We start from the raw sequence: 18,502 nt of genomic DNA on the forward strand, positions 1-18,502 counted from the left end.
GGGAAGGGAAGGGAAGGGAAGGGAAAGGGAAAGGGATGGGGAAGGGAAAGGGAAAGGGAAAGGGAAGGGGAAGGGAAAGGGAAAGGGAAGGGGAAGGGAGGAGAAGGGGTAGGAAAGGGGAAGGGAAGGAGAGGAGAAGGAAAGGGGAATGGATGAGGAAGGCGAAGGAAAGAGAAGAGCAAGGGGAAGAGAAGGGAAAAGAAAGGGAGGGGAAGGAAAGAAAAGGGGAAGGGATGGGGAAGGGAAAGGGAGGGGAAGGGAGGGGAAGGGGTAGGAAAGGGGAGGGGAAGGAGAAGGAAAGGGGAAGGGAAGGAGAGGAGAAGGAAAGGGGAAAGGGGTGGGGAAGGAAGGGGAAGGGGAAGAGAAAGGGAGGGGAAGGAAGGGAAAGGGGAGGGGAAGGAAAGGGGAAGGGCAGGGTCAGGCCAGCAGTGTGAAGCTCCCTCAGCACCCTCCCTGCCCCAGCACAGGCCCTGTGGCCACCATGAGGGAGGGGAAGCTGGGGCTGGGGCCTCCGCACCCCAAGGGGCAGGTGGGTGGTTGGGGCACCATGGCGGCCTCAGGAGGCCTCAGGGGGCCTTGGGGCACCTCAGCACCAGCCACCGGCGGCCTCCACGCGGAACCGAGGCGGTCGGCGGCCACCCCGTGGCAGTGCTGGGGCGGTGGGGAGGAGGCCCCATGGGCCGGGTGCTGACGTGGGGCCACCGGGGGCTGTAAAGGCTCCTGATGGTGGCAAAGGTCAGGCCGCTGCGGTGCGTCACGGCGGGGCGAAGGTGCGGGACGGGCGGCGGGCGTGGGGCGGGCGAAGGTCCTGTGGGGAGCGCGGGGACGGGCTGTAAAGGTGTGGGGTGCGAGGGTGCAGTGCGGGCGGTCACGTCGTCACATCGTCATCCCGTCATGTCATCACGTTGTCATGTCATCATGTCGTCATGTTGTCATGTCATCATGTCCTCGTGTCGTCACGTCATCACGTCATGTCATCGCGTCGTCATGGCCTCACACCGTCAGGTTGTTGTGTCGTCATGTCATCACGTTGTCATGTCGTCATGTCCTCATGTCATCATGTCGTTGTGTCTCCATGTCATCATGTTTCCATGTCATCATGTCGTCATGTTGTTGTGTCATCAATGTCATCATGTTGTCACGTCGTCACACCATCACACATCGTCATATCGTCACCGACTGGCCAAGGCTGGACAGGCCCTCTGGGGACCACCCAGTCCAAGCCCCCTGCCCAGCAGGATCACCCTGAGCACCTTGCACAGGACGGCACCCAGGAGGTTTGGGATATTTCTGGAGAAGGAGACCCCACAACCTCTCTGGGCAGCCTGTCCCAGTGCTCTGTCACCCTCCCAGTAAAGAAGTGCCCCCTCACATTGAGCTGGAACCTCCTGTGCTTCAGTTTGTGCCCGCTGCCTCTCGTCCTGTCGCTGGGCGCAACTGAAAAGAGACCGGCTCCGTCCTCTCGACACCCTCCCCTCAGATATTTATACACACTGATGAGGTCTCCCCTTGGTCTCCTCTTCTCCAGGCTAAGCAGGCCCAGCTCTCTCAGCCCGTCCTTGTACTGGTGCTCCAGTCTCCTGATCATCTTCATAGCCCTCCTCCCAACTCGCTCCAGTAGCTCCATGTCCCTCTGGTACTGGGGAGCCCAGAACTGGGCACAATACTCCACGTGCGGCCTCAGCAGGGCCGAGTAGAGGGGGACAATCACTTCCCTCGACCTGCTGGTAACACTCTGCCGAATGCACCCCAGGATACCGTTGGGCTTCTTGGCCATGGTCATGGCTTCACCTCGGGCTTGGTCCTGGTGGAAGGGAAGGGAAGGGAAGGGAAGGGAAGGGAAGGGAAGGGAAGGGAAGGGAAGGGAAGGGAAGGGAAGGGAAGGGAAGGGAAGGGAAGGGAAGGGAAGGGAAGGGAAGGGAAGGGAAGGGAAGGGAAGGGAAGGGAAGGGAAGGGAAGGGAAGGGAAGGGAAGGGAAGGGAAGGGAAGGGAAGGGAAGGGAAGGGAAGGGAAGGGAAGGGGCTGCCTCCTTCGGTGGGCACTTCTGCGGTGGGCGCTGTTCTTGGGAAGGATGCAGAGCCTGGGAATATGGAGAGTGTTTGCAGTGCCCTGGGGGGTCTCACAAGAGCAGAGCCAGGGAGAGAATCATGTAGTATAATAACGTAGAGTAGAGTAAAGTAGAGTAGAGTCGAGTCGAGTCGAATCGAATCGAATCAAATCATCCAGGTTGGGAAAGACCTCCCGGACCACCCAGTCCAGCCTTTAACCCAGCACCCATAAGTCCTCCCCTGAACCGTGCCGCCCAGTTCTACATCTACACGTTTCCTGAGGACCACACGTTTCGAGCTGCCCAGGGGGGTGGTGGCGTCACCATCCCTGGGGGTGTTCAAGGAGAGGTTGGACGTGGTGCTTGGGGACATGGTTTGGGGGTGACATTGGTGGTAGGGGGATGGTTGGACCAGGTGATCTTGGAGGGCTTTTCCAACCCTAATGATTAATGATTCCATGTCCTCCAGGGATGGCAACTCGCAGCCCAGGGTACGGTTGGCTCTGGGTCGCAAGGTGCACATCGTGGGCTTGTGTTGAGATCCCCCAGGAGGAGCCCCCAGCCCCTGGTCCCCGTGCCAGGGCTCCGGCACCCGCCCGGCCCAGCAGTGCTGCCTGGGGGGCCAGGGGGAGCCTCCCGGGCTCCAGGCTGGGCCCGTGGCCTCCGCTGCTGGCCCCGGGCCCCCCTGAGCAGAGCCCGGCCCCGGCCTCTCGCACCTCCCTGCAGGGCCGCAGGGACGTGGGGGAGCTCCCCCGGAGCCTCCTCCTCTCCAGGCCGAGCAGCCCCAGCTCTCGCAGCCTCTCCTCATGGCAAGGGGGCCCCAGGCCCTGCCGCCCCTCGGGGCCCTGCACTGGGCTCTCCCCGGTACACCCAGGGCTCTCCCCAGTGTGTGCCATCCTCATGTGGATGGGGCCCCCCCAGCCCCTCCAGGCAGCCTGGCGCAGGGCCTCGCCGCCCTTGGGGGCAGAATTTGTGCCTTATTTCCCACCTCCCCCCGCCCTCCGTGAGCTCTGGGCCACGGGCACCGTCCCCATGGGGACACGTCCAAGGGAACAGGGACACGCCGCGGTGCGGCCGGGTTTGCCACGGTGTAACCGCGCTCCTGCCCGGTGGGCACAGTGCCCGGGGCTGGGTGGCGGTGACCGGGTGCCCATTGTCACCGCAGGGCCCAAGAACAAAGGCGCGGGGACGCGGTGGCCCCGGCACCTCCAGGAGCGTGGCCACCCCACGGGGCTGTGGCACACACCAGGTGTCGGCATGGGGGGCATGGGCGTGCAGCCTGGCAGCGGTTTTGGGGCGGAAATGGAGGATTCTGAGCCAAGGCACAGCATGGAGCGGGGGGGCGGGGCGGGGGGGGCGCAGCTGCACCTCAGCCGTTAATTAGTGTGAGTCTGGTTAATGACTCTGCGGCTGCTCTGAGGGGGGCTGGGGGGCTGTTTGCCTTTCCCAGGCAGCAGGACAAAGCTGGCGCGGCTCTCCTGGGGGGGGAAATCCCCAAATTCCCCCGATTTTTCCTCATTTTCCTCCTGGCCTCCCGCGGGACAGGCGCAGCAGCATTCCTCCGCGCTGGCCACGATCCGGCCTCAGTTTCCCTGGCACGCAGCCACCGCCCGGGGCTTTCCCTGCTGCGCTTCCTGGTGCCACCCGGCACCGGGGGGGGGGGGGGAACGCGCCGCGGGGACAAAAGCCACCTTGTCCCGACCCAGGTGGGACTCGAACCCACAGTCCCCAGCTCCGGAGGCTGATGCCTTGTCCATTAGGCCACTGGGCCCTGCGCATAGCAGTGCCATGATGGCACCCGGTGTCCCGCCGTCCCCGCGGGTCCCCCACGCACAGCCGGGGAGGGGACGGGTGCCCGCGGTGCCACCGGCCCCGCTGCACTTTGGCTTCGGGGAGAGTCCATGGCCACGGCGCCGTGGCGCCGGTGCACGCGTGTGCACGCACGCCCTGCGCACGTGGATGGGTGGTGGTGTGCAAACCCTCGGGCACCGCTCCTCGACCGGTGGGGACGGGCAGGGACGAGCAGCCCCCGGGCTCCGCCACACCGGGAAACCCCCAGTGATGGGGGGACACCCCCCGGTGAGGGGACACCGGTGCCTTCGGGACGTGCCGTGGCTGGGGTCCAGCCGTGCCACGTGGCACCGCACCTCACCGGTCGCCCTGTGTGGTGCCACCCTGTACATGGGTGCGTGTCCCCACACGTGTCCCCATGGCCCCTCAAGGCTGGTGGCCACCAGCTGGCCCCTCAGGGCACGGCTGGGAAATGTCACCGCAGGGCACAGCCAGGGAATGTCACCGCAGGGCCGGCCGGGCCGGCTCAGCCACCCTGAGTCACCGGTCCCCCCGCTTGGGCCGCGGGCGCTGGCGTCACCCCGGCAGGACGGGGCTGAGTCACTTCCTTCCAGCAACGGGGCCGGGGCCACACGTGTGTGCGTGCGGGAACGGGGCCGGTGCCGGTGCCGCCCCGGTGGGACGCCCCAGTGGGACGCGCCGCGTGCCGCCCCAGCGCCTCCCGCACCCACCTGCCCCCGTGCTGAGGACAGCGTGCTCCTGCAGGTGACAGCGGGTGCCCTGGGGACATGGGGAGGAGGGGCCAGGCACCCACGGGTGCCCCCGGCGCCGTGCGGCGAGCCCAGCACGTGCGGGCAGAGCCGGCACCGAGGTGCGACGCTCAGACCCGGGCACGATGCTGGGACTCAGGCGCGACGCTCGGACCTGGGCGTAGCGTTGGTGGGGCCACCGGCACCCACGGGGGGATGTGGGCACCCACGGGGGGGATGCGGGCACCCGTGGCAGCGCCCTGGCACCCATCGGGGAGGCGAGGGCGGCCGGGGGTGAGGTGGGGGCACAGGCCTGGGTGCGGGCGCGGGCGCCCCGCCGGGCCCTGAGGAATGGTTAACCCGGGGCAATCTTTCCCTGAGCCAATCACCGCCCTGGCCCCAGGCGCTTTTACAGCCCCGGCGGCGCGGCGGCGCGGCGGCACAGCGGCCCACCGGCGCTCCCGCTCGCCCCAGGGTCCCGCCATGGCCACGCTGTTGACACCGCCGGTGCTGCCGGTGCTGGTCCTGCTGGTGCTGCCCAGCTGGGGGGCGGCCGCCGGGACCCCCCCGGGCGACGCCGAGCCGCTGGAGGCCCTCGGGGCCCTGCTGTCGTCGGGCACCGGCTCCCTGCCCCGTGGAGCCGTGGAGTCCCTCGTGGGCACCGCCGCGGCCCGTGCGCACTGCGGTGCCGGGCCGTGCGGAAAGGTAAGCGCCGCGCCACCGGGCCGTGTGGAAAGGCAGGGCGGGCGCCACGGGTCAAACTCCGGCACGGCACGGCGCGGCGCGGCGCGGGGTGGCGTGGCGCCACTCAGCACCTTGCTGTGGGGCTCGGGACGGCTCGGCATGGCACGGCTTGGGTTGGCACAGCACGGCTCCGGCTGCCCCACGGCTGCCCCACGCCGAACACCGTCCCCTCCGGCACCCACCCCAGTCCCTGCTGTGGGGCACGGGGCGCCGTGGGTGCAGGGGGAGGCGCTGCTGGGTGCGGGGGTCCCGCTGCCCCCCGGGGTGCGTGGGGGGTTCTGACCCACGGGGCGGCCCCCCCCGTGCGCCCAGCGCTGCGCCGCGCCAAGCGGTGCCAAGTGGTGCTGTGCCACACGGTGCTGTGCCGTGCCCTGCCGTGCCGTGCCCTGCCGTGCCGTGCCGTGTGCAGCGTGTGCCCGCTGCGTGTGCACCCCGGTGCCGGGTGCCACCGGCACACCCCACAGCCAAACCCGCGTGTGGGGCACGTGGGGGTGCAGCGTGCGAAGCGCGGGCACCGTGCGTGCCCCACGCACACCCCACACACCCCACGCACACCCCGCGTGTGCCAGGCTCTGCGCCGTGGGGCTCTGGGTGCCCAGCGGGTCCCAGGGGCTCCGTGTGGGGCTGGGGGCCTGGTGGGCTTCTGGGGGGGGGTGGCGAGGGCCCCTGGGGGTGCAGGGCCAGCCCCACAGCCCTGTCCCCATGTCCCCATCCCCCTGTCCCTATGGCCCCACATCTGCGTCCCCATATCCACACAGCCCTGTCCCCCACATCCCCACGTCCCTGTCCCCCTGTCCCCACGTCCCTGTCCCCATGTCCCCCTGTCCCCACATCCCTTTCCCGTCCCCATGTCTGTCCCCCTGTCCCCACATCCCTGTCCCAACATCCAACCCCCTGTCCCCATGGCCCTATCCTCACACCCCTGTCCCTACGTCCCTGTCCCCATGTCCTGAAGTCCCCCCGTCCCCCTCCCCTCCCCGCGCCCACCCGTCCCCTCCCGCCCCCCCAGTGCATTTCCGCGGCCGACGTCTTCGGGCTGCTGGGCAAGGCGGGCGCCGACGCGCGCCTGGATGCGGCCGAGCTGCCCTGGCTGGGCGCCGCCGTGGTGCTGACGCTGCTCGACCCCGCTGCTGCCTGCGCCGCTGCCGCCGCCGGCACCTGGGCCGCCCGCGCCCACGCCCTGCACGACGCCTTCGCCAACGGCACCGACGGCAGCGGGGGGCCCGGCCTGCAGGAGGTGGCGGCGCTGCTGGAAGCTGTGCAGCTGCACTACCGCAGCGCTGGCACGCGGCAGGTGAGACGGTGGGGACGGGGGCACGGGGGGTGGGGACAGGGGTGTGGGGTTGCGGACACGGGTACGGGGGCTGGGGACATGGGCATGGGGCTGGGGACATGGACATGGGGACACAGACACGAGGCTGAGGACATGGGCACGGAGCTGGGGACATGGGCATGGGGCTGGGGAAATGGGCAGAGGGTCGGGGACATGGACAAGGGGATGGGGACGCACGGCTGGAGACATAGGCACGGGGCTGGGGACAGACGCATGGGGCTGAGGACAGGGGCATGGGGCTGGGGACATGGGCACAAGGTTGGGGACAGGGGCATGGGGCTGGGGATGCGGGGCTGGGGACACAGACATGAGGCTGGGGACATGGGCACAGAGCTGGGGACATGGGCATGGGTTTGGGGACATGGGCAGAGGGTTGGGGACATGGACTTGGGGTTGGAGGCATGGGCATGGAGCTGGGGACCTGGACATGGGAGGGCTGGGGACCTGAGCACAGGGCTGGGGACATGGACGTGGGGCTGGGGACACAGACATGGGGCTGGGGACACGGACATAAGGCTGGGGACATGGACAAAGTGTTGGGGACATGGACATGGGGATGGGGACACAGACATGGGGCTGAGACAATGGGCATTGGGCTGGGACACAGGCACGGGGCTGGGGACAGGGACATGGGGCTGAGAACACAGGGCTGGAGACATGGGTACAGGGCTGGGGACAGGGGCACAGGGTTGGGGACATGGGCACAGGGCTGGGGACGCGGCGCTGGGGACACAGACATGAGGCTGGGGACATGGGCAGAGGGCTGGGGACATGGGCATGGGGCTGGGGACATGGCATGGAGACAGACGTGGGGCTGAGGACATGGGCATGGGGTTGGGGACATTGGCAGAGGGTTGGAGACATGGGCATGGGTCTGGGGACACGGGAACAGGGTTTAGGACATGGACATGGAGACAGACATGGGGCTGAGGACATAGGCATGGGTTTGGGGACATGGGCAGAGGGTTGGGGACATGGACACAGGGCTGGGGACATGGACATGGGGCTGGGGACACGGGGCTGGAGACATAGGCACAGGGCTGGGGACAGACGCATGGGGCTGAGGACAGGGGCATGGGGCTGGGGACATGGGCACAAGGCTGGGGACAGGGGCATGGGGCTGGGGACACAGACATGGGGCTGAGACCATGGGTATTGGGCTGGGACAGGCACGGGGCTGGGGGCAGGGACATGGGGCCGAGAACACAGGGCTGGAGACATGGGTACAGGGCTGGGGACAGGGGCACAGGGTTGGGGACATGGGCAGAGGGTTGGGGACATAAACATGGACGTGGGGACATGAGCAAGGGGCTGGGGACACAGACATGGGGCCGGGTACATGGCCATGGGGCTGAGGACGTGGACGCAGGGCTGGGAACACGGGGTTGGGAACGTGGGCGTGGGGCTGAGGACATGGGCAGAGGGTTGGGGACATGGACCTGGGGCTGGGGACCTGGGCACAGGGTTGGGGACATGGGGCTGGGGACATGGGCACGCACAAAGGTGCCGCAAGGCAGTGGCTCACGGCACGGCCACCATGGCACGGCCCCGGGGAGGCGACGCGCGTGCCGGGGCAGCCGCGGGTGTGCGCGGCGCTGACGCCGGTGCCGGTGCCCGCAGCCCTGCCTGGACGCGGCGGCCGTGGTGGCCGAGAGCGCGGCGGCGGTGCCGGGGGTGGGCGCGGGCGCGCGGGTGCTGGCGTCCCTGGGCACCCAGCTCCTGCGCGGCCGCTGCCTGCGCGCGGCCCCCGCCCTGCCCGGCCCCGACTTCTTCCTCGACTTCATCCTCGCCCGCTTCGGCAACGGCTCCCAGAGCCTCCCGCTGGAGGGTGAGCGGGGACCGGGGGAGGGGTATGGGGGGCGGTTATGGGGTGGGGGGGGCATGGGGCAGGGGCTGGGGGCAGCTGTCGGTGTGGGGCTGGTGCTGGTGTGGGGCAGGGCGAAGCCGGTGCCAATGTGGGGCAGGGGGCTGGGGGCATAGAGGGATGGGGCTGTGGGGCAGGGGGCTGGTGCCGATGTGGGGCAGGAGCTATGGGGCAGGGCCATGTGGGGCTGGTGCTGATATGGGGCAGGAGCTATGGGGCAGGGCGATGTGGGGCTGGTACCAATGTGGGGCGGGAGCTATGGGCAGGGCTATGTGGGGCTGGTACCGATATGGGGCAGGAGCTATGGGGCAGGGCGATGTGGGGCTGATACAGATGTGGCGCAGGAGCTATGGGGCAGGGCCATGTGGGGCCGGTGTTGATATGGGGCAGGAGCTATGGGGCAGGGCCATGTGGGGCTGGTGCCGAAGTAGGGCAGGGGGTTATGGGGGCTGCTGTGACCGCGCGCGGCAGGTCTGACGGCGCTGATGGAGGAGCTGGGGCTGGGCCACCACGACCACGACCACGACCACGACCACGACCACGGCGCCAGGGCCGCGCACCCCGAGCACCGCAGCAGCCTCGGGGCGCGCAGCCCCACGGCACTGCGCAGCGCCGCCAACGAGAGCCAGCAGTGGGATGCGGTGAGAGGGGGCACCCGGGGGGTCCCGGGGGCGTCCCGGGGGCTCCCCACTAAGCACCGCCCCCCCCCCCTGCCCCCCCCCAGGTGTGCTTCAGCGCCCAGCAGCTGCTGCAGGCCCACGGGATCGGGGACGCCGTGGAGGTCTCGCGCCAGGAGCTGCAGGAGCTCAGCCCCGCGCTCCTGCAGCAGGTCCTGAGCGGTGCCTGCAGCACTGAGGAGGAGGAGACCTCAGGAGGAGACCTCAGCGTGGCTGAGAGTGAGTGGGGGGGCAAGGGGGGGTGGGATGGGATGGGGATGGGATGGGATGGGGATGGGGATGGGGATGGGGATGGGATGGGGATGGGATGGGATGGGGATCGGGATGGGGATGGGGATGGGATGGGGATGGGATGGGATGGGGATGGGGATGGGGATGGGATGGGGATGGGATGGGATGGGATGGGATGGGATGGGGATGGGATGGGATGGGGATGGGGATGGGATGGGGATGGGATGGGATGGGATGGGATGGGATGGGATGGGGATGGGATGGGATGGGGATGGGATGGGATGGGATGGGATGGGATGGGGATGGGATGGGGATGGGGATGGGGATGGGATGGGGATGGGATGGGATGGGATGGGATGGATGGATGGGATGGGATGGGATGGGGATGGGGATGGGGATGGGGATGGGGATGGGATGGGATGGGATGGGATGGGATGGGATGGGATGGGGATGGGATGGGATGGGATGGGATGGGATGGGATGGGATGGGGATGGGATGGGATGGGATGGGATGGGATGGGATGGGATGGGATGGGGATGGGGATGGGGATGGGGATGGGGATGGGATGGGATGGGATGGGATGGGATGGGATGGGATGGGATGGGATGGGATGGGATGGGATGGGATGGGATGGGATGGGATGGGATGGGGATGGGATGGGATGGGGATGGGGATGGGATGGGATGGGATGGGGATGGGATGGGATGGGATGGGATGGGATGGGATGGGGATGGGATGGGATGGGATGGGGATGGGGATGGGGATGGGGATGGGGATGGGATGGGATGGGATGGGATGGGATGGGATGGGATGGGGATGGGATGGGATGGGGATGGGGATGGGGATGGGGATGGGATGGGGATGGGGATGGGATGGGATGGGATGGGATGGGATGGGGATGGGATGGGATGGGGATGGGATGGGATGGGATGGGATGGGATGGGATGGGATGGGATGGGATGGGGATGGGGATGGGGATGGGATGGGATGGGATGGGATGGGATGGGATGGGATGGGATGGGGATGGGATGGGATGGGGATGGGGATGGGATGGGATGGGATGGGATGGGATGGGGATGGGATGGGATGGGATGGGATGGGATGGGGTGGGGATGGGATGGGGATGGGATGGGATGGGATGGGATGGGATGGGATGGGATGGGGATGGGATGGGATGGGGATGGGGATGGGGATGGGGATGGGGATGGGGATGGGGATGGGATGGGGATGGGGATGGGGATGGGATGGGATGGGATGGGATGGGATGGGGATGGGATGGGATGGGGATGGGATGGGATGGGATGGGGATGGAGGGGATGGGGATGGGATTGGATGGGATGGGATGGGATGGGATGGGATGGGGATGGGATGGGGATGGGGATGGGGATGGGATGGGGATGGGATGGGGATGGGATGGGGATGGGATGGGATGGGATGGGGATGGGATGGGATGGGGATGGGATGGGATGGGGATGGGGATGGGATGGGATGGGGTGGGATGGGATGGGGATGGGATAGGGACAGGCACAGCGCAGGACAGGGCCCCGCAGCCCCGTAGGCTGTGCTGTTGCCCCACTGGGGCCAGGCGGGCGCTGAGCGGTGCGGGTCCGTCGCAGAGTACCTCTACGGGTCGCTGGCCACCCTGGTGATCTGCCTGGGCTCGCTGGTGGGCGCCGCGGTGCTGCTGTGCAGCCGCTGCCCCCGCGTGCACCACTACGTGCTGCAGCTGCTGCTGGCGCTGGCCGTCGGCACGCTGACCGGCGACGCGCTGCTGCACCTCCTGCCGCAGGTGAGCCGGGCGCTTGCACGTGCGTGTGTCCGTGTGTGTGTCCGTGGGTGCACGCGCGTGTCCGTGCACGGCCGTGAGGTTGCGTGTGGATGCACGCACACGCCTGCCTTCCCGCACCGGCACCGGGCTGTGCGCGTAGTGCAGCCGGAGGCGGGCGTGCGTGCACGCTGACACACGCGTGTGTGCTTTCGTGTGCGTGGCGGTGCACGCAGAAATGCACGCCCCTGCCTCTTTGCACGTGCATTTGTGGCATGCGTGCGTACGCAGCCACGTGCACGGGCACTTTCGTGTGCACGCGTGAGCTGCTGAGCCTCAAAGCGTGACCCCCCCGTGCGCACAGACGTGTGCGCGGACACTTGCACGCGCACCTCAGCGTGCACACACGGTGCTGAGCACCTGCACGCGCAGAGTCCTGGGCGGCCACGCGTGTGTGTGTGTGTGTCTGCCTGTGTGCATGGATGTTTGTGCGTGTGTGTGCCTTTGCACACGCGTGTGCCTGGGGCCAGGGGGGCGCTGACAGCGGCCGCCCCCCCCAGTTCCTGCAGCTGCACTCGCACGCGGCCGGGGTGCACACGCACGCGGCGGGGGCCGAGGCCACCTGGCAGCTGCTGGCGGTGCTGGGGGGGCTCTACGGCTTCTTCCTGCTCGAGTCCCTGCTCGGCCTCCTGGCGCCCGGCGGGCACGAGGTGCGGGGGCACGGGGGGGGCACGGGGGGCAAGGGGGGCACCTGGGGGGCTTGGAGGGGCTGGGGGGCACCTGGGGGGCACCTGGGGGCTGTGGGGCACAGGGGCTTGAGGGGCACCTGGGGGGCACCCGGGGGGCACTGGGGCTTGGGGGGCGCCTGGGGGGCACCCTGGGGGGAACCTGGGGGGCATCTGGGGGGCACCTGGGGGGCACAGGGATGTGGGGGGCACCTGGGGGGCACCTGGGGGGCACCCTGGGGGGAATCTGGGGGGAACCTGGGGGGAACCTGGGCGCTGGGGGACACAGGGGCTTGGGGGGGGGCACCTTGGGGGCTATGAGACCACTGGGGGCTATGAGGGGCTGTGGGGCGCAGGGACTTGGGGGGCACCTGGGGGGCACCCTGGGGGGCTTGGGGGGCACCTGGGGGGCACGTGAGGGGCTTGGGAGGGGCTGGGGGGCACCTTGGGGGCTATGGGACCCCCGGGGGCTACATAGGGGCTGTATGGCACAAGGACTTGGGGGGGGCATCTGGGGGGCATCTGGGGGGGGCTTGGAGGGGCTGGGGGGCACCCGGGGGGGGCCGTGGGGCAGCGCTGATGGCGGGGGGTTGGGGGGGGCACAGGAGGGGCTGCAGAGCGACCCCGCGGGGGGGCTGCAGCTCTGCGACGGGGAGATGCGGCGCCGCAAGCAGCTGGAGGGGACCTCGTGCAGCGAGCTGGTGCGTGGGGCTGGGGGGGCTCTGGGGGTCCTGGGGGAGGGGGCTGGGGGGTGCTGGGGGTCGGGACGCCCACCCTGTGCCCCCCCCCCAGGTGGAGGAACCCCCCCTGAGCCAGAGCGAGCAGGAGCTGCAGAGACGGGGTGGGTGAGCGGGGAACCCCGGGACCCCCATGGGACTCCCCCCCTCCCCTCCCCCCGGACCCCAGCACCCCCTGAGGACCCCCCCATGGGCCCAAGGACACCCCCCCCCCCCCCCCCCCATGACATGGGGGTCTCCCCCTGGAGCTGGATCGGGACCCAGATCCCCCCCAGACAACCACCAGCACCCCCCCCTAGGACCCTCCCCCCAGGACCCCACGGTGCCCCCACACACCCCGGCCCCCCCCATGGCCCCCCAGGAGCCACAAATGAGACCCCAGAGACCCCCCCCATCCCCATTAGACCCCCCCCTCTCCAGGGACCCCCCACCTCCCCATGGTGCCCCCCCAGCTCTTGGGACCTGCCCCCCCCCAATGGTGCCCCCCTCCCACCCCAGTAACCTGACCTCCCCCCCCCCAAAAAAGACCCCCTTTAGAGGACCCCATCCCCCCATGAGGACCCCATTAAAGACCTTGCCCCCCACTCGCAGCCCAAGGATACCCCACCCCATAGGAACCCCCCCCCCCCCCACTCCAGGAATCTGCCCCCCCCCAACGGACCCCCACTAAAAACGACCTTGCACCCCCACTCACAGCCCCTCGAGGACCCACCCCGGGGACCCCCCCCCCCCCCCCATTATTTCAGCCCCCCGCCCTACAGCACCCTGCCCCCTCTGGTGCCCCCCCCCCCAATTGAACCCCCCCCTTAGGGGCACCAAAAGCAGCCGCGACCCAGGTGGGACTCGAACCCACAATCCCCAGCTCCGGAGGCTGATGCCTTGTCCATTAGGCCACTGGGCCGGTGGGCGCCTGCACCCGCTCGGGCCCTACCCAGGGGTTGGGGGGGGGGGGGGGCGTGTCAGGGTGAGGTGGGGGCACCCATGGGTGCTGGGGGGGGGTCAGGGTGGGCGGGGGGAACCCTTGAGTGCCAGGGGGGGGTCGGGGTGGGTGAGGGGAACCCATGGGTGCTGGGGGGGGGCAGGGTGGGTGGTGGCACCCATGGGTGCTGGGGGGGTGTCAGGGTGAGGTGGGGGGCACCCATGGGTGCTGGGGGGGTGTCAGGGTGGGTGGGGGGCACACATGGATGCCGGGCGGGGTGGGGGGCACGCTTGGGTGCTGGGGGGGCTCTGGGGGGGGGGGGGGGGGCACCCATGGGTGCTGGGGGCCCACCCATGGGTGCCCCGCAGAGCTGCGGGCGCTGCCGTGCATGGTGACGCTGGGCGACGCGCTGCACAACCTGGCGGACGGGCTGGCGCTGGGCGCCGCCTTCGGCTCCTCCTGGCGAACCGGGCTGGGCACGGCGCTGGCGGTGCTGTGCCACGAGCTGCCCCACGAGCTGGGTGCGGGGGGGGGGGCAAAATGGAGGGGGGCATTTGGGCTGGGGGGCGCTTGGGGTGGGGGCATTTGGGGTGGGGGGCGCTTGGGGTGGGGGCATTTGGGGTGGGGGGAATTGGGGTGGGGGCACTTGGAGTGGGGGCATTTGGGGTGGGGGGAATTGGGGTGGGGGCACTTGGAGTGGGGGGGGGGTACTTGGGGGTGGGGGCATTTGGGGCGGGGGCATTTGGGGCGGGGGCATTTGGGGTGGGGGCACTTGGGGGGGCATTTAGGGTGGGGGGCATTTGGGGTGGGGGCACTTGGAGTGGGGGGTGCTTGGGGGTGGGGCATTTGGGGTGGGGGCATTTGGGGTGGGGCCACTTGGGGTGGGGGCATTTGGGGTGGGGGGTGCTTGGGGGTGGGGGCACTTGGAGTGGGGGGTGCTTGGGGCTGGGGGCATTTGGGGTGGGGCCACTTGGGGTGGGGCCACTTGGGGTGGGGGTATTTGGGGTGGGGGGAATTGGGGTGGGGGCACTTGGAGTGGGGGGTGCTTGGGGCTGGGGGCATTTGGGGTGGGGGCACTTAAGGTGGGGGCATTTGGGGTGGGGTGCAGGGGGCGTGGATGCTGGGGGGCCGTGGGGCAGGGGGTGTGGGGGAGTGGGGGGCACAGGGTTGGGGGGGCATTTTAGGGGGTGTGGGGGCCATGGGGTGTGTGGGGTGGGGGGCACTTGGGGTGGGGTGCATAGGGCATGGGGGGCATAGGGGTTGCAGGTGGGTGCAGGGGGTGGGAAACGGGGGGCAGGGGGTTGGGGGTCTGGGGGCATGGGAGCTGTGGGGTGCATGGGGTGGGGGCGGGGTGGGGGGGGCACACAAAGTTTGGGGGGCTTGGCCGCGGCGGGGGGGGATGGGTGGGAGGTGTGGGGCGCGGGCAGTGGGGTGTGGGATGGGATGGGGGGGGGGGGGCTGGCGTGGGGCGGGTGCGGGGTGGGGGGGGGCGATATGGGGGCCGTGTGGGGTGATGCAGGGCGATGGGGGGGGGCAGCGTGGGGCGATGGGGGGCGATGGGGGGGTGCTGATGTGGGGCGATGGGGGGGGGGGGGCGATGCGGGTGAACGTGGGGGCGATGCGGGTGAAAGCGGGGTTCTGTGGGGCGCCGTGGGGCGCTGACGCGGGTCCCGCTGTGCCCCCCCCCCCCCCCCGCAGGCGACTTCGCGGCGCTGCTGCACGCGGGGCTGAGCGTGCGCCGGGCGCTGGCGCTGAACGTGGCGAGCGCGCTGCCGGCCTTCCTGGGGCTCTACCTCGCGCTCGGCCTCGCCACCGGCGCCGCCTTCCAGGGCTGGATCTTCACCGTCGCCACCGGCTTCTTCCTCTACGTCGCCCTCTGCGACATGGTGAGGGCCGCGTGTGTCACGCGTGGGGGTGTGTGTGCGAGGCGTGTGGCGTGTGTGTGTGTCACGTCTGTGTCACGTGTGTGTGTGTGTGTGCCAGGTGTGTGTGTGTGTCACGCGTCTGTGTCCCACGCGTGGGTGTGTCACGTGCGTGTGTCCCACACGTGTGTGTGCGCGCCACACGTGTCTTGTCTGCGTGTGTCACACGTGTGTGTGTTACGTGTACGTGTCATGTGTGTGCCAGGTGTGTCTGTGTGTGCATGTGTCACGTGCGTGTCACATGTCTGCGTGCCAGGTGTGTGTGTGTGGCACACGTGTGTGTCAAATGTCTGTGTGTGTCACGTCTGTGTGTCACGCGCATGTGTTTCAAATGTCTATGCGTGTCACACTGTGTGTGCCGCGCGTGCCACGCTGTGTGCCCGCATGGCACGGCGCGTGCCGCAACGTGTGCTGTGCCGTGCGTGCTGTGCCACGTGGGGCCACGCGTGCCGCCGCGCGCGCCGCGTGTGCAGGACCACGTGTGCCCCGTGTGCTGTGCGTGCCCTGCCTGCCACGCGTGCCGTGTGTGCCGTGTGTGCCGTGCCACCACCCGCACGCGGCGCCGTGTGAGCTGTGCCGCGTGAGTGGGCCACGCGCCGTGCGTGTGCCACGCGCCGCGTGCCGCGCGCCCTGCGCGTGCCGCACACGGTGCACGCCCCCGCCACGCGCTGACCGCGTTCCCCCCCCCCCCCAGCTGCCGGCGATGCTGCGGGTGCGGGACCCGCGGCCGTGGGTGCTGTTCGCGCTGCACAACGCGGGGCTGCTGGGCGGCTGGGGGCTGCTGCTGCTGCTGGCGCTCTACGAGGAGAGCATCGCGCTCTGACACCGCGGCACGGACACGGGCACGGACCCACGGACAGACCCACGGACACGCGGACGCACGGATGCCCCCCCCCCCCCCCTCCCCACGTGCTCCCCCCCCGCCCCCGGGGTGGGCGAAGGGCGCCCGAAATAAAGCTGCAGAGGGACGGCGCCGGCACCTCCTTGGGGCTGGGGGGGCGGGGGGGATCCGTGGGGCACGGGGTGCTGTGGGGCACAGGAGCGCTGTGGGGCACAGGAGCGCTATGGGGCAGAGGAGCGCTATGGGGCACAGGAGCGCTATGGGGCACAGGAGCGCTATGGGGCACAGGAGCGCTGTGGGGCACAGGGCTGCTATGGGGCACAGGAGCGCTGTGGGGCACAGGAGCGCTATGGGGCACAGGAGCGCTATGGGGCACAGGAGCTCTATGGGGCACAGGAGCGCTATGGGGCACAGGGCTGCTATGGGGCACAGGGCTGCTATGGGGCACAGGAGCGCTATGGGGCACAGAAGCTCTATGGGGCACAGGAGCGCTGTGGGGCAGAGGAGCGCTATGGGGTGCAGGAATGCTATGGGGCACAGAAGCTCTATGGGGCAGAGGAGCGCTATGGGGTGCAGGAATGCTATGGGGCAGAGGAGCGCTATGGGGCAGAGGAGCGCTGTGGGGTGCAGGAATGCTATGGGGCACAGGAGCGCTATGGGGCACAGGAGCGCTATGGGGCACAGGAGCGCTATGGGGCACAGGGCTGCTATGGGGCACAGAAGCTCTATGGGGCACAGGAGCGCTATGGGGCACAGGAGCGCTATGGGGCAGAGGAGCCCTGTGGGGCAGAGGAGCGCTGTGGGGCACAGGGGTGCCATGGGGCACAGGAGCGCTGTGGGGCACAGGGGCACTGTGGGGCACAGGGGTGCTATGGGGCACAGGAGCCCCGTGGGGCACAGCAGCTCTATAGGGCACAGCCCCCTGGATGTGGGGCGCTATGGGGCGCAGCCGTGCTTGGGGTGGGGGCGTTGTGCCCGCCCGGGGGCTGCCCCGCTATGGGGCACCCCGTGGGGGTGCGGCATGGAGCAGGGGGCCCCATAGGGTGCCTCTGGGGGGTGGCGGGGCCCATACGGGCTGTAAGGGACCTGTGGGGTGCAGCCTCTATAAGGTGCCGGGCCCCTATGGGGTGTGGGACCAATGGGGTGCAGGGCCCCTATGGGGTGCAGGGCCCCACAGGGTGCAAGGCCCCCATAGAGCGCAGCCCTATAGGGGTAGCGGTCCTATAGGGTGCAGGGTCTCTGGGGCGCAGTCCTCATGGGGTGTAGACCCCGTAGGCTGCAGGACCCCTACGGGCCGTACAATACAGCCCATCAGCTCAGCCCCTATAGGCTGCAGGGCTCCTATAGGTGGCAGCCCCTATAGGATGCATGGCCCCTGTAGCCTGAAGAGCCCCTGTAGGCTGCAGTCCCTATGGGCTGCAGGCCCTATAGGCTGCATGACCCCTACAGCCTGCAGAACCCCTACAGATGGAGACCCCTATAGGCTGCCAGACCCTACGGCCCCTACGGGCTGCAGGTTTCTGTGGGCTGCATGAGCTACAGCCTGCAGAACCTCTATAGGATGGAGACCCCTATGGGATGCAGGACCCTACAGGATGTGGTTCCCTGTGGGCTGCAGGTCCCTATAGGATGCAGACCCCTGTAGGCTGCCGAACAGACCCCTATAGGCTGCAGGACCCATGGGATGCAGGGCCCTATAAGCTCCATGGCCACTATTGCCTGCCGAGCCCCTGTACATGCAGACCCTATAGGCTGCCAGACCCTATGGGATGCAGACCCCTATAAATGCAGACCCCATGGGTGCAGACCCTATAGGATTCAGACCCTATAGGTGCAGCCCCCTATAGATGCAGAGCGTATAGGTACAGACCCTACAGATGATGCAGACCCTACAGGTACAGCCCCCCCATGGGATGCAGACCCTACAGATACAGACCCTATAGAATGCATGACCCTATAGATGGAGGTCCCTATAGATGCAGACCCTATAGGCTGCAGATCCTATAGATGATGCAGACCTTATAGATACAGACCCCATAGGTGCAGACTCCTATAGGATGCATGACCCTATAGATGCAGGTCCCCACAGATGATGCAGACCCCATAGGTACAGACCCTGCAGGTGCAGACCCCACAGATGATGCAGCCCCCTATAG

General features: G+C 68.8%; 2 protein-coding genes and 2 non-coding genes across 4 annotated transcripts; 1 reads left to right on the forward strand and 3 right to left on the reverse strand.

Moving 5' to 3' along the window:
* Window positions 1-3,745: 3,745 nt before the first annotated feature.
* Window positions 3,746-3,818, reverse strand: TRNAR-CCG (transfer RNA arginine (anticodon CCG)). Its single transcript has one exon. It is a non-coding gene; the product is annotated as a tRNA-Arg (tRNA).
* A 1,252-nt stretch (window positions 3,819-5,070) lies between these two features.
* On the forward strand, window positions 5,071-16,328 carry SLC39A4 (solute carrier family 39 member 4). Its single transcript, XM_050717007.1, has 12 exons — window positions 5,071-5,118; window positions 6,341-6,625; window positions 8,285-8,492; window positions 9,000-9,169; window positions 9,253-9,424; window positions 11,054-11,226; window positions 11,763-11,912; window positions 12,720-12,772; window positions 13,475-13,500; window positions 13,952-14,104; window positions 15,282-15,469; window positions 16,200-16,328. Exons 1-12 carry the CDS (start codon window positions 5,071-5,073, stop codon window positions 16,326-16,328), a joined length of 1,755 nt encoding a protein of 584 aa, XP_050572964.1.
* TRNAR-CCG (transfer RNA arginine (anticodon CCG)) lies at window positions 13,493-13,565 on the reverse strand. Its single transcript has one exon. It is a non-coding gene; the product is annotated as a tRNA-Arg (tRNA).
* Window positions 16,329-16,567: 239 nt separating the features above from the next.
* Window positions 16,568-18,384, reverse strand: LOC126913778 (anti-sigma-I factor RsgI2-like). The gene is made up of 3 exons (XM_050717008.1): window positions 18,365-18,384; window positions 16,651-17,125; window positions 16,568-16,585 (listed from the first exon to the last, which is right to left on the reverse strand). The coding sequence occupies exons 1-3, from the start codon at window positions 18,382-18,384 to the stop codon at window positions 16,568-16,570; spliced, it is 513 nt and encodes a 170-aa protein (XP_050572965.1).
* Window positions 18,385-18,502: the final 118 nt, after the last annotated feature.

Source organism: Cygnus atratus, unplaced genomic scaffold (assembly GCF_013377495.2).
Source record: "Cygnus atratus isolate AKBS03 ecotype Queensland, Australia unplaced genomic scaffold, CAtr_DNAZoo_HiC_assembly HiC_scaffold_82, whole genome shotgun sequence".
Lineage (NCBI taxonomy): Eukaryota > Metazoa > Chordata > Aves > Anseriformes > Anatidae > Cygnus > Cygnus atratus.